Genomic DNA, 15,313 nt, shown 5'->3' with positions numbered 1-15,313 from the left:
GAGACCAGTGAACTAAAAAATGACCCACGTTCCAATAATAAGAGGGGACTTGGGAATATAAGGAAAAGTGACAAGAAGATTGAAGCCGTCGTGGTCACAGAATCATCTACTCTCTGCTTTTGTGCTTTGCCCAAATAAGAATTAAGGTAGCACAGGGTGCAGATGGGGAGGGAAGGGAGAGAGGGTGCTGAGCGGACTCCTCACATTTGGGAGTGATATTACAGCCCTGGTGGTGACAGGGCAAGAAGATGGAGGCTTTCAAATATATATGTATGATAAACGAGCCAAGCGTTCAGAGCCCAAATCAATAAACACAAACATGAGGTGAACAGACGGGAAGAGAAGGAAAAAAGAACACGAAGGCTCCATAAAATCCTGGTGATATATTTGAAGAGAAATCATGATGTGAATAGAAATTAGAAAGTGAAGGAGGGGAGAAAAGAAGCCTGGGGATTTGTAAGATGTCTGTCTGTCTGTCTGTCTCCTTCCTGCCTCCACTCATATCCACCGCCACCCTCTCCTGCCCTTCTTGTAGGGCTCATTGAATAATTTCTGATCGGGGGGTATGTGTATCTTTAATGCTTCATTCTTGTTTGGATTTCGCCGGCAGGATTCATGGTGTTTTTGTCGACAATTGTCGTTGCTTTAGGGAACAATCAGGATAGCACAAGAAAATGGCAAGTGGTATCTCAGTCTGGCGGCGGCAGAGTGGGGCTGGGTGGGCTCTTCCTGTGTCATTTCTGTCGCTGTTGTTTTGGATTGATGTTTTCATGGTGTCAATAAGAAAAGTGTAGGAGATGTAAAAACAAAAAGACTTGAGGTGCACTTGTTCTAACTAGATTCGTGGTAAGTCAGTGGCATTTAGAGGAGAAAGAAAAAGGGCTCCGAACAAAAGCAGACTAGATTGTGAGGAATGTTGATGCGGGGAGAGGTTAGAAACCCGTGACCTCGAAAGACAGAAAGAGAGAGTGAGAAAGGAACAGAAGGGGAAGGCAAGGAGAAGAACAGCCGCATGGAGGTTTATTAACTGAGATTGCTTCCATTTCGGCAAATGGGCTTAAAGCACATGATTGCTTGGGCTGAGGTCAGCCAGGTTTATTGCAGACTTTGCCCTCTTAGACCAAGGAATAATGGGCTTGGATTCTGTGGGTATGTGAGAATTGTGCCCATCAATTTCTTGGCTGAAGGACAGCCACGCAGGAAGGTGCAGGGGGCCCTGAGCTCGTCAGTGCTTATCCTGACCTAGTGCAGGACTTTCATGTTCGCCAGTGCCGGCAGTGCCGCTAGCGCCAGCAGAGGCGGCGTGGTGAAGGAAAGAGCACGGCCTCGGGGGTGAGCAGACTCCGACCGTAATCGCGCCCCTCTGTTTCCCAGCTATGAAATGGGTGTGGCAGTCATGGTCGTAGTAATAACGATCATAATCGTAATCATGTTGCAAAGTGCATGTGAAGCCTGTGGCCCACGATAGATCATATCAATACATGGAGCTTAGTCTCCGCTGGTTCTTGGCTCTAGACTTGGGTGAGGCAGGCAGACAGCAAAGCTTAGAAGCCAGATCAGTTTTCTGTTTCTCAGCCTTCCACCTCCCCATGGCCTCTTGGTTTGTGCTGTCTTTTTTCTCTACTTACGGGATTGTCTTGATGACGGATACGTTTTGTCCTGCCTTCTGAAGTCGCTGCAGCCAGGACTCCACAGGGAGTAGAGAGAAGCTAGCGTTCCCCTGGGAAGGGCATATATGCTTGGTGCATTTTTGAAAAACAGTTTTGAAACTGTTTTCTCTACGAGAAAGGAGAGTAGATAGATGAGGAATGGTTGGAGAGACACTGAACTGTCCAACAGCGAGATTAGTGGGACGTTCCACACCCTGTCCCCCGGCCACTCTGGGAATGAGCATTATTATCTGCATTCTTGATGCAAAACCTGAGGCACAGGGGAGGTAAGGTTCCCCAGCTAGCAAGGAAGCAGCAGACCTGAGATCTGAAACCAGGTCTGTCTGGCAGCCAGGCCCATGCCCCTCCTCTGTGGCTGGCAACCCCACTTTGCAGAGAACGGCAAGTTAGGGAAAAAAAGAATAGAAGTTGGTTGAGTTTGATAGAACGTAGACATTACACTGAAAGAAAAGGATATTCTTCTTACAAAAAGTTTGAGGACAAGTGAAATTTTATGTGATGTGCTTTGAACTTGGGGAAAAAAAAAAAAAAGGGCACCTGGCAGGCTCAGTTAGTAGAGCATGCCACTCTTGATCTCGGGGTTGTGAGTTTGAGCCTCATGTTGGGTGTAGAGATTGCTTAAAATAATATTCTTTTTAAAAAAAAGAAAGTTTCATTTGATATGCTAGACTGGTGTTGATTACAGAAGAGTAAGATGATAAGTAACCAGAAGAAGGAAGAGCAAATGACCCTCTGTCTTGGGCATCACTCAATTTAGAAGGCAGGGGAGGGCAGGGGACCTGCACAAGCACAGTCCCCTGATTTGTCCCCACCCTCTTCTACTCCCTTCTCCTTGCCCTCCCACCCCACCCCAAAACAAAAAACCTTAAGCAGGAAAAGAGGAGCTAATTAAAAAAGAGGAAAACATCCCTGAGACCGGTGGACCCCCCTAATCCACAGTGACAGGCAGGGACCTACAGAACAGCAATCTGATTAAATGAGGATATAAGGGATTTAGAGGGACACCCCAGTTGTGTCAAGTTTGCCTGTACGTCTTTGAAATATATTTATTTGGCTTCCGAACCTAAAAGCAAGTGCCTTCCAGCTGAGGAGATGATTCCCACTTAGAAAATAGGGAGACATCTCAAGGGCAAGGCCAAAGGGTGGACCAGAACCCTACGCGGTTGGCAGAAGGTCAGCAGCAGGTGCGCTGGTAGAGACAGCGTCCCAAGGTCAGGGTGCGTAAAGGCAGCCTCAGCGAGGGGGTTATGGGCTGAACCTGAGACCCCTCCCAGCCTGGGAGGAGAGAACAGTACTCCTCTCCTGCCCACGTCTCAACTCTCGCTCGGGGACCCACTGGCCATTCATGACCTGTCATCAGAGACAGCTCTGGTGCTGCTTTCTGCAGAAGTGAGGCAGCCAGCGGATGATTGTGATGTGGGAAAGACACCTGCAGGGGAGATGGAGCGTACCCTGAAGGCTTCTTCCTAAGCCACTTCCTTGCGTCCCCAAGACCACATCAGCAGATCAGCCGCTGAGGAATTGCTATTCTCGGCCAGGCTGCGGAGGGCCCCTCTAGTTTCCCATGTTCACCCCTGCTAGTAGTGCCTGGGGAATTTATGCTTTCCTGGAGCTTTGGAGGGGGAAACAATGAGTCACCTAGGGACAAGAGGAAGATAAGAATGTCTCATATGTGCAAAATCATGTAAAATGGACGCTTTTAGAGGGTACTAAAATCTCAGCCAACTAGCCAGAAATGGTTTGGTGGGCATATTCCACTTGTCTTTGCTTACTTTGGTTGCAGTAAAGTCAGAAATGTTTACATCCCATGGAGAGAACACCTGTGGAAACAGGCCAGGTCCTTCTGAGAAGGCTGCTTATTCCCCTGAGATCCTTAACTTAAAAGAAATGGTCCTGCATCTCTGACTGGGGAGGTCCAGTAAGTGTAGGAGCTGCTGGTTGTAAATCTGGGAAAGCAGAGGCCTCTGATAGCCATTCCCAAGGCCATGGCTGTCTGCAAGCTTGGTGCCGCCGTGATCCAACCCCCACTTCACCCTCTGCACGTGGCCACAGATCTGAGTCTCCGGAGAAACCAGAAGGAGGGTCTTACTAGACTAGGATTTGAGGGTTTCTATTTTAAAGGCTCCAGGGATGAGTTAGAAGTAATTCAAGAGCAGGCTCAGTAAAGAAACGAGTACACCATGTTAGACATTCAGCAAGAAGGTTAACATTGCCAACATGGCCATCTGATTGAGAGATATTCTGTAAGCAGGGATTCCGCTGGTGTAGAAGAGAGCAAAAATGTTGCCATTTGAAAGCCCAAAATGAAGAAAGGCCAGCCCTTGATCTCTTGGCCATGCTCAGCCTTTTTCTTCCCCTTTTTTCACTTTCTTTTCCAGAATCGATTGATTTGGGTTTCTGGAAGAATATTTAAGCAATAGCTGACGGGTGAATTATAGGTAGCTGTCCATCCTAAGTGTACAAATTTTCAAGAAGGGCCACCTATGACCTTTCTCAGTGTCCTGTTCCTATGTCTAAGGCCCAGGAAAGGGTGATAAATAAACTAAGGCCAGAAGTCTCCAACGGCAGCTCTAGGGTTCAGATAAAAAGAAAAACATAAATCATTAACCTAGAATCAAAAGCAGGAGGTTTCAACATAAATCATTAACCTAGAATCAAAAGCAGGAGTGAGGGACTAATCACTTTGAGATGAACGGGACCATCTTTCCAGGATACTCCGGGAATTCAAGCAGCGGAATATGAGTAGGAGCCAATGACTTCCGATTCTTTCCCAGCAAAGTCATTCTGTATTGTATGGGCTTTAGACTCCTTGAAATGTTAAAATATACATGCCTTAAAACACACAAGAGACAAGGAGGACAGTGGCCAAACCTGTCGAGATAAAGGTTGTGGGGACTCAGGATGCAAAAAAAAGAAAAAAAAGTTACAGGATGGAACTGCCAGTTTGGGGTGCACCATTGCCCTCTGTTGGATTAAATAAATCAGACCATTTCACGTGGGTGTGTGTTTTATTATCTCTGGCTGAGTTTGCTGAGAAGTCAGGGCACCTTTGAGTGGGAAATTAATTCATCCTTGTAAATGGGTCCTCTGCCTTCCCCGAGGAAATCAATTATAATTGTAACTCTGATGGCAGGTCGCTGATCACATTTTCATTCACTCAGCATATACTGAGTGCCTACTGAGCACTGGTTCGATATTGTAGGGAATCTAAGAGTCAATAACACCAGCCCCTGCCACCATGTATGGAATGCCTACTGTGTGCCAGAGCCTTCATGCACATGAACACACAGCACCCCCGTGAAGCAGATGTGGTCACCCCTAGTGATAAAGAAACAAGACACTTGGAAAGGGAATGGCACATCTTGGATTTAAATCCAGGCCCATCTACTCCTAAGCCCACATTCAGTTCACTAAGCTCTAGCTCTTCCCCTCAGGAACTTTACAGACTACTGGGGAAGCAAGATATGGGTATAAGCATCTATACCAGGGGTCCACAAACTGCGGCCAGAAGGCCAAATTCCACCCATCACCTATTTTTGCCCATGAGCTAAGATGGTTTTTATATTCTTAAGTGGGGTTGGGGGGAAAATCAGAACAGTAATACTTCGTGGCATGTAAAAATTAGGTGAAATTCCAACTTCAGTGTGTTCATAAATAAAGTTTTATTGGAACCCAGCTACACCCGTTCCATACTGTTCTCTCTGGCTGCCTTCCCAGCTGCAGCCGCCCAGTTGAGTGGCTGTGGCAGAGAGGATTCAGCCCGCAAAGCCCAAAACATTTACTCTCTGTTCCTTACAGAAGAGGTTTGATGACTCCTATTCTATACTCCAAGGTGGACTGTTACCTATCAATAGGAGAGGTTTTTTAAAAAGCGTTCTGGGAGTTAAGAAGAGAGGAAACTAACGTTTATTTAACCCGTGGTGGGAGGTGCTAGAAGGATATACAGGTGTGCTCTGTTTTTAAGACTCATAGATGCATGAAAACCCAGATTTTAAAACAGATAAATTAAAAGGTAGTCATTTGCATAACAAATTTTCCTTTTCATTTTGTAAAGGGATGCACCGTGGGGTTCCTTTGTAGAGTGAGCCTCTAAAATGCTAATATGATGCCACTTACAAATACTCTATCCCTAATCACTTTTCAGAAACATAGCCATTGTGTACAGCGAGGCTTAGCTGTAATCCCCCCACCCCCCACCCCCCGCAGGGGAAGGTTTCCTGCTTCGGCAAAGTAATGGAGCTGACCTCGTCATTTCAGGGCAGGGAGTAAGCACTCCGCCTTCTCAGTGACTCCAGGAGGGGCTTTGCCTGACAAATAGAAAGGCTGTGGGTTCCAAATGGCCATGTTATGTGAAGTTAAACTGCCTGGAGAATTTTACATTTTTAGCCAAGCTCCTCTTGGTAGCTGCAGTCAAAGTCCTTTCGGGTAAACTCCTCACTGTCCTGTCACTGCATTTCATACACAAGATAAATTTATAAAAATTACGTTTGTCGTTACCGTCCTGATAAATATGCTAAAGCAATATTTACAAAGAGCAATGTTTCTCTATTTTTTAAAAAAAATAGCTTAACTGAATTATAGCGTAAACTGGTGCAAGCCACATAATATTTAAATTAGAGTTCTCCGCAGCCAAATACGAAGCGGTGTTGCCGATTCGATTTAGGACCCAGCTCCTTCTTTCTTTGGGTCCTGAGCCTGAATCTTCCAACAGCTTTGTGATGTTACGCAATTGCTCTTTTTAAGAGATGCATAAAACGGAAGCCTTGGCTATTCATAGCCAACTTAGGAGGAGCTGAAATCTTTCAAGAAGTTTCTTGCCTGGTGCGATTTTTGAGGGTAACTACGTGTTTCTGAACGTATCCAATTAATCTGGATTTCACATGGCGGCTCTTTTAAAGAGCTGTCTTGTTCGGTGGTGACTGTATTTTAGAAGTAGACAAACATTCCTGGTATATAAGCCTGAATATTTTTCAGGGTTTTTGTTTTGTTTTGTTTTGTTTGTTTTGTTGGTGGTAAAAGAAGCTTAAATGGAAATACAGGGGCAGAGAAAATCGTGCCTGGGGAAGTCCTGTGCGGTGCTGCCAAGCGGCGTAGCAGATCTGTGCCCCGGGGCTGCTCGTGGGTATTGCACGCAGTTCATACCGGGGCGAAGCCAGAGAGACGCAGAGGGATGGGGAGAGGCAGAGCCAGCAGTAAGGGCAGGAGCCCTGCATGGTTCTGCAGTAGGATTCCTGGACAAATGGCATCCTCAGCGGGGTCGGGGTGGGTGGGGGAGGCTGCAGGAGCGGCTTGACTGCCCCTGGACACTGTCACTTGTCATTCACGTTCCATAGCAGGCAGCATTTCAGCCATTTCTGAAACTGATCACTGGACGGAAACGCACATTTAATCCATCCCTGAGGTTCTTTAAAGAGATGTCTCTCTCTTCATCTCCCCCTGAGGTCAGGAACACTGTAACCGCGCAGGGCAGCTAGAAGGCTCCACTGCGTTCTTGAACTCTCGAGCTGGCTGCACTTTCTCCCCTGCCCCTCCTCCCCCTTTCTCTTCGGTCTTGAAATTGTTGCTACCATGTTTTTAATATAATATGTATAATAATATATATATAGTAGAAGGTACAGACTATAAAACAAATGGATAAATACTGAACAAAATACTTTAGTTCAATTTTCTTTTTCCCTGGTGGTAGTTTAAAAGTTTTTAAAATTAAGACTAATGGATATAGAAAAATGGGATATAAATTTTGGTGCATTTTTATGATCAAACAGAAGACGGACCCCTGGGGTTGCACTGCTATTAGGGAAGCAGGGAATGGTAAATTCAAGGGGAGGATTGCAAAGCCCTGGCTTTGGAACGAAAATAGAATATAGCCCACTCCCCCCTGGACATCTCCCTCCTGCCAAACAGCATCTGAGCGGATTCATTTCACAAATGGAAATGGGAAGCGGGACGCACACACATTTTTTCAAAGTGATTTCATGAAGAGTGGGCCTGTTTAATTGGGTTTTTGGAGCCAGGATTAATATTATAAGCTGGGGAGTTCTGTGATGTGCCCGTGAAGTTGGCTTTGCCATACCACCTGCCTCCTGGGGGAAGGCAGAGAAAAGGGCCGTTTCTCGGAAGCAGTGCTGCTCCTGTCTCGGCCTTCTCACTGAAGTAACGCGCCGCCAGCCTGGACCCAGCACCCAGGCTGCATTCAAGTTACATGTAACGTAGGAAAGATCTTCCCAAGCTCAAGGTCATATCTAGAGCATGCCTTGGATGTTTTTTCATCCCTAATTTATGTGATTTTCTAATATGTTTAGCATTTGCCCTCCCCTTGTCTCCATCCTGCTTATTAAGGTAAATTTGCATAGAAATGGGATCTTGGTTTTCAGGACCATTCACCTGACACTTGCTCTCCTGAGGTGACCGGTAACTGCTGTGGATACCATGACGGTGACCCACAGACATCACATCTTCGTGCAAACTCAAGGCAAGGCCTTAATTAGGGGAGGCTTTTCATGTTAAAGCCACGGGGTGAAGCAAATGAGCAAAAGCATTTAGCACTCACCCAGGAGGGCAGAATACTCCTTCCTGTCGAGTGGGCCGCCCTAGGTCACGATTTTAATTTGCCTTAGATGGACAGATCCTGAAGAAAGGGTACAAAAAGTATATATACTTTTTTGTTTGGAAATAAATTTTGGCTAGTGATAAAGCTCAAACAATTAACTATGACATTTTACTCTGGCTCCTGAAATATCTTTTGCTTAATATCTATACCTTTGGGATGGGTAATCGTCATCTCTACAAATCGCCTTTGTAAGACTAAGCAAATGTGGAAAATCAGAGAACTGAGCCCCTTGCTGTTACCACCAGGGCAGTTGGCTTTTATCTCTGATCTCGGCTTGCTGCACCTCCCACCGGCAGCCACCTTCCTCATTTACCCAAATCTTGTCACTTGGGTGGAAATTCCCGCTGATAGTGTGATTGTGGTCCTGGTTTACTGGTTACTGAAAGCCATTAGGTGTGAGGTTACTAACCTAAAGGGTTTCAGGCTTAGCCAAACTCTGATAAACGTAAATGCCAAACAACAGCTTCCACGACTAACAGCAAACCGTCTTAGCAGAGAACCAAAGGATTTGCGGGTCATGGAGAATAAGCATCAAATTTCAGAGAGGAAAGTTCATAAAAGATGGGAGAAAACTCAGGCTGCTTTTGGTCAGGCTACCTTTGCTGAGGATAAATTCATTCTATACAATTTTTTTGAGGATTATTTATTTATTTGTTTGTTTAGAGAGAGAGCGCACACATGCATGCAGGGGGAGGGGCAGAGGGAGAGGGAGAGAGAGAATCTTAAGCTGACTCCATGCCCAGTGCGGAGTCTGACTGGGGGCTTGATCTCACCACCACGAGATCATGACGTGAGCCAAAATCAGGAGTCAGGGGCTCAACTGACTGAGCCACCCAGAACCCCCTATTATTAGTTGAATATTATGATCCCCATTTTACAGGTGAGAAAACTGAGACCCCAAGAGGTTTAGTTACTGCACAAGATCATATAGCTGGTCACCAACAAAACCAGGACTCTGCTCTATCACAGCCCCAGCGTCTCCTGAAAACACAAAACAAAACAAAAACAAAAAACGAAAACTCAACTATATTTCTTTTGTAGGCTTTTTTATTTTACATAGACCTCGTGCATTCCTGGGGGAGGGGTGGGAATAATATTTTAACTTGATTCAGAAATATTAGAATGAAATTTTTCAAAAGGTACTTGGCTTACACTCTAATAATGAAATAAGGAATCTGACTAATCCAGTCCCCTGCCTCTAGAACCGGAATGCTTTCCACTCTGAAGCCATGTGGAAGGACGCTGAGTTCCCCGCTGGCCGATGCTGCCTAATTCTCTTAAATGATTCAGATGTAAAAGAGAAAATGGCATCTGTCTAATTAACACTGCCTGGTTAAATATAGCCGCCAAGGGACAGCCTCAGGGCGATGTTTACAGAGCAGTCTTTCCAGGCCCTCGGGCCTCAAGTTAGAGATGATAGCGAGTCTTCCATCCTTATCAACCGGAAACAGGGATGCCCTCAGAAAGGGCGACAGGCCAGGCAGGCAAAGGGAGATGAAAGGAAGGGGAAAGGCCTCGGTTCCCTGCTCCTGGCACGTGGGGATTCAGGGAAGAAAGGGAAGCACAACCTACAGGCTCCCTCCCACAGCAATTCGCTGGAAACGAAAGCCCTCCCTGTGGGCCTGGGCCTCCCTCTCGGGGCTGGAGGCCTTGGACCAGGCGTCTCAGACTGCTACGTGGCCTGCTGCTCTGCTCTGTTCTCTGGACAGAAGGGCATAATGAACACATTACTTCTCTTCCAGCTTCACGTCACGACATGGAAGCCATTGCCAAGTTTGACTTCACCGCCTCAGGTGAGGATGAACTGAGCTTTCACACTGGAGACGTTCTGAAGGTAGGTGACATGGGGGGCCCTGGGGAGTTTGGGTTACTCTGGTCTGGTCCCCGAGTTCACCTAACAACCCATGCCTTTGTTTCTTAAGAACTACACACAGTTCCTTTCAAAAAGAGAAGTTCACCTCAATCAAAAGGGTTCCTTCTGAGTCCCCTCCTCCCGCCCCAGGTGCCAGTTGCCAGGCTGGGTGATGGAAAGAAGCCACCATCCTTGTCCTGAGATGCTCATGGTCTGGAGTGGGGGAAGAAAGCCATCCAAAGGGCTCTTATGGATATTCTTGTCTAAGTGCTCAGGGAGCACAGGTGAGGGAACAAGTGACCCCAGCTTGCAGGATGGGGTTGCCGGAAGGAGCGGCAACATTGGTTGTCAGGGAATGCAGGGAGCGTGAGTTGGACTTTGACCTCAAGCTTGGCGATGGGGGTGGGGGCATTCGGTGAGCATTGTGAGGAACTTAACAGCAGGATGCAGCAGGTGGGATGGCCTGAGAAAGACCCCTGGAGGGGGCATGGGCCAACAGAGGCCATGCACACCTGCCCCTCAAGGACGCCTTGAAACTTGCCTGACACCCGCACTTGAGCTGTAGTGGCTGCTTGCAGGGCTGAAGAGGCCTTGGGCTTCCACATTCCATGCACTGCACTTACAGGCTTAGCCCCTGTTTTGAGCAAAAGCACAAGCCCTTAGGCCCTTCGGGGAGTCTGTGACGTTAATGACCCCCCCCCCGCCTGGCCTCAGAGCACCCTCAGAAATCCCCATCCCTGGTCCTCAGCAGCCCACATGGCCCTTCTCAGCACGGCAGCCCTGAGCCCAGGCTCACCACGGAGAAGAACGCTTGCTGTAGTGAGAACCTTGTCATTACGTGACAGGGTGACTCAGAAAGTGTCCATGGAGCACAGACCAGGTAGGACAACTTGGTTTGGAACTTGAACACCCCCAGGACTCATCCTTCTAACTGTCGTCACCTTGCAAAGATCCAGGAATATAGTTGCGAAGAGGGTGCTTTCAATCTTGCAGCTTCTCAAGGTCAAAGTGTTGCCTGGGTCGCTGACCCAAGAAAAGGTGACCTTCACTTCTGTGAGATCTTACCAAGGTCACAGAGGGATCTGCCACATGGTGGGCAGCCCCTCCCTTCTCCATGGGGTATTGTGACCATGTGGTTATCAACCGCTATAGACTGTCCTCACTCAAAAGAGGCCGGCGGCCAACTCCCACCCCTCATCTCCCATTGCAAACAGAACCTAATATCTGGCCTGAGTGTTTCCTATTCCTCAGGGGAAAAAAGGAAAAAAAAACAAAAAAAACTTCCTCAACTCTGCTTCTCAACCTACCTCCTGATTTCTTTCCTCTCCTCTGCTACCAACACTGGGAGGAGTTCTCTGTGCTGGTGCCTCCACTTCCTCACTTCCCATTTATTCAACTGGAACATTCTGGAATCTGCCTTTTACCCCCAACCCTCCCTTTAGTCCACCAGTGATCTCTTTAATGTGGAATATAATGACCCTACTAACGCGTCCGTGGAATCCGACACTGTTAACTGTCCCTCTTCTGGATCTGAATGGAGTTCGGCCTCACTCCTACACATGTACTCTGTCCTGACTATTTTTCTCTCTTGAGGTCTCTTAAGCAATCCCCTTCTTTGCAAGGGAGGAGTCTGGTGTAGTAAAACGGAGAAGGAATTTAGAGCCAGATAAATCTGAGTTTGAACCCCAGCTTACTAGCTGTGCGTCCTCGGGTCATTCTCCACCCCAGGAGCTTCACTGTCTTTACCTGTAAGTGGAGATCATATCCATTTTGCAGAGTTCTGGAAAAGGTTAACGGTAATGGTCCCAGCTCAAAGTGAATGCTTCATAAATAGTTGCCATATTTCAGTATGACCCATTCCTGCTGCCAGTCAGACCACTGCCACAGCCCCTTGACTGATTTCATCGCCTCCTGTCTCTTCCTCCTTCAGTCATCCTACATACTAGTCTCAGGAGGATCTTTCTGGAAGACAAGTCAGGTCAGATCACTTGCTTACTCAGAAGTATTCAATGGTTCTCCATTACCAATTGATTGAAATTTAAGCTACTTCGTCCCAGCCCACTCCCTAACCTCATCAAGCTCTTGTCTATGAAAATGCACACATACGCACACGCCTGCACACACGTGCACACCTCTGTGTACACAATGGCCAGGTCACACTGCAGTATACGCACCGAGCTGTGTCAGGCTCTCCCCATACCCCGAGTGTCCTTCTCCTACACACACGTATTTGACCACCTCTGCCCGGGAACCCTCAGGAATCGTCTACACTCCTGATGGCCCCAGCAAAATTAATCACTCCCTCTCCAGCTCTTCCACAGCATCACGCACACTCTTCATTCAAGGCGCTGTGGAGCTCACCTCCCATGACGCTCACTCCCGAGCAGCCAAGCCTCCGTGCTCTCGCGCACCGTACGCCCATATCTCATCACTGCCCTCGCCCTGTGGAATTCTGATGGCCGGGTCCGCCTCAGTGTCCAAACCAGCAGAGGGTTGACCCTCCCTACTATTTGATGAATGAATGAGTGGTTGGTTCCTCCGCTGGTCTGTGAGCTCCCTGAGAGCGGAGCCATGCCTGGTTCATCTTTGTGTCTTCCCAGCAGTGCCCCACACAAGTCCTGGCCCCAAATAGGTGCTCAGTACAAATGGCTTGGATTGTTAAATTGTGTTTCTGCAGGCTCGTGTAGAATTTCACTAGAAGGGCAAACCTCTCCTTCTTTTCAAATCCTGGTCCTTGCAGCTTAGCAGTGGAAAGGAAAGTGGAGAGGGGCCTGTTGGCTGAGCCCCACAGCATGTCTGCTTCGTGGTGGTTCGTGCCCTGTCCGTGGGTCTCTACGTACAACTGCAACCCCACTCCACCACTCCAGAGACGGGTCATGAGCCCCAAGATCTTGCAAGTGCTTTCAAAGGCGTCTCTTGACTACCCCAGACTCTACTCCTGGGGTGTTCTTTCATCCTGGGCTTTTCATACTAAAAGACTAACCAGACTTTCTCACTAGAAGGTACAATGTCTGACTAGCTCACCACCACCCCACCCATTCTAGACTGTGACTTCCCCAGGACGAAGGCCTCAGCTTATTCACATCTGTATTCCCAGCACCTAAGTGCAAACAACAGGTGCTCACTAGATGCTGATGACAGGATGATGAACAAGATGGTGGGCGGGGAACTCTGGCCAAATGACTTGATCCCATTTCTCCTGTGAGAGAAACATTTGATGTCAGGAGCCGGATGTTTCATGTTTGCGCCTCAGCCCCCCTCCCCCAACCTGCAGCTACACACAGCACCAGACTTCTATTTCCCTCTGAAATTTGCCAGTGGTTTTAAAAAAATGTCTCTTGACCCAATCCATTTCTACCCGCTTCTGTAACGTGTCTAATTCAACCCATCTCTTCCCACTGAAACAGAGACCTGAAAGCACTAAGAGTTAATCCTATGTCAATTAACTTCTCTAATATTTCAGATTTCTGCTCTGCCTCTAAGAGCTATAATTCCATCCAATTTTAAAATTCTCCCAACTGTACATTTTGTCCTCTTCCCACGTCTAACTTATTCTCAGGCCATGTAACCCAGAAAATTATTTTCGTAGGCAACATTATAAGAATTAAGACACTGTTAAGTGAAGTCTAAAACCTCATGTGCTCGGGCTGAACCCCTTGCTTGGGTTTTCATGATGGGGACAAGAGATAGGGGGAACCGAATAGGCAGAGAGATGAGAAGAACAGGAAGTATGGGGCCCTGGGCCAACAACGGCAGGAGGAAACCACCTCCCCTCAAACACTCTTCTTTGCAGAACATGAGATTCATTTAAAACCTTGCCTTCTATACACCATAAAAAGCCTGTAAATTCACCTCTCTGGGAACACCATCTCAGGCAGACGGAGCACCAGGTGGTGGCGAGAAATGGCCGGCATTGCAGGATAATCTTTCAGTTGCTACGGGAGGTAGATGGGTGTTCGCCACAATTACTAAAATGACAGCTGGTTTCAGGTCAGAGAACTAAGTACAAAGTTGGTTCTTACCGTGATGAGCCAATTTCCAGTTGGTCTCTATTACCTTATCCCTGCTCACCTCGTACTTGACATTGGTACCCAGCCCAAACTTCGCACTCCCGTGTGATGGGAGAAAGGAATTCCAAAGCCACAAATTGGGGGTGGAGGACGAAGGCATGGAGTGAAATGTCCTTGTGTTCTTTGTGTGCCGAGTTTCCTAGTTCTTTTTCTGACCTAGATTTTCTGCTCCCCCTGCCACCGCACCCCCCTCGGCATACACATACCCACGCGTCCTTAGTGATACCAGCAGTCACATTTGATGTTAGACACTATAAAGTTTTCTGTCCTCAGCAATTCTAGAACTCAAATATGGGACACACTTTTATTTCTTCAGAACAAGTGATTAAATTCAAAACATACACATATAATACTTTGAAGAACTTATAAACCCTACCATGTCCTTCAGAGCTGAAGTCCTCCCTCCTAAGAATACCACACTTTGCAGAATTGTATTTTTAAAAACAGCCTACACTTTCTGAAGGACTTCGAGGTACCAGGGCTCATGTGATCCTCACATCAGCTCTGTGAGGGATGAGCTGGTTGTTACTGTCCCCATTTTTCAGGCTAATTGACTTGCCAAAGGTCATACAGCTGATGACAGGGCCAAGCTAGAAACCAGGTCTTCTCATTCCAAACTCAGAGTGCTGGTCCCTTTCTTCCACCTCGGGGGTGATATTAGAAATATCAGTTACTCGGCTCTCTTCATCTCTTCCCATCTCTGGAAGAGAGAAACCCGTAGGACCCAGACTGCAACTCCACCTGCTTTGGGAGGACTCTGAAATCCCGAACGCCGGCCCCAACTTCTCTGCTGAGTCCAGACACACACCTCCAGCTGCTCACTGAACTTTTCTTCTCAGACGGTCCCAGGGGCAACTTGGATTCACCCACACGCAATCCGAAGTCCATGAGCCCTCCCCCAGACCTGCCCCTCCTCCTCTACTTTCCGTTTTAGCCAAGACATCACCACCCACTCAGTCTCCCAAGGCCAATTTCCAGAGCCCTCCCAGAATCCTCTTCTCCTTTGGTTTGGAGAACAGTCACGCAGTCCTGCACACTTTGCTTCCAGGTTCCTCTAAAATAGCCCTTCGCCTCTCACCGGCATGGCTACACTGCCTTCCTAGACTTTCCC

At 47.5% G+C, this 15,313-nt stretch overlaps 1 protein-coding gene across 1 annotated transcript in view; it reads left to right on the top strand.

The window, feature by feature from the left end:
* The window catches only part of GRAP2 (GRB2 related adaptor protein 2), a 63,677-nt gene that overhangs the window by 31,708 nt on the left and 16,656 nt on the right, over positions 1 to 15,313 (top strand). Inside the window, exon 2 of the mRNA XM_045780078.2 lies at positions 10,023 to 10,114. Coding sequence (XP_045636034.1) covers positions 10,037 to 10,114 — 78 coding nt within the window. The 5' untranslated portion in view covers positions 10,023 to 10,036. The remainder of the gene's footprint in view (positions 1 to 10,022; positions 10,115 to 15,313) is intronic.

This window comes from Ursus americanus, chromosome 17 (genome assembly GCF_024610735.1).
Source record: "Ursus americanus isolate L20-20 chromosome 17, mUrsAme1.1.p, whole genome shotgun sequence".
NCBI lineage: Eukaryota > Metazoa > Chordata > Mammalia > Carnivora > Ursidae > Ursus > Ursus americanus.
This window is presented reverse-complemented; position numbering and strand designations above follow the sequence as displayed.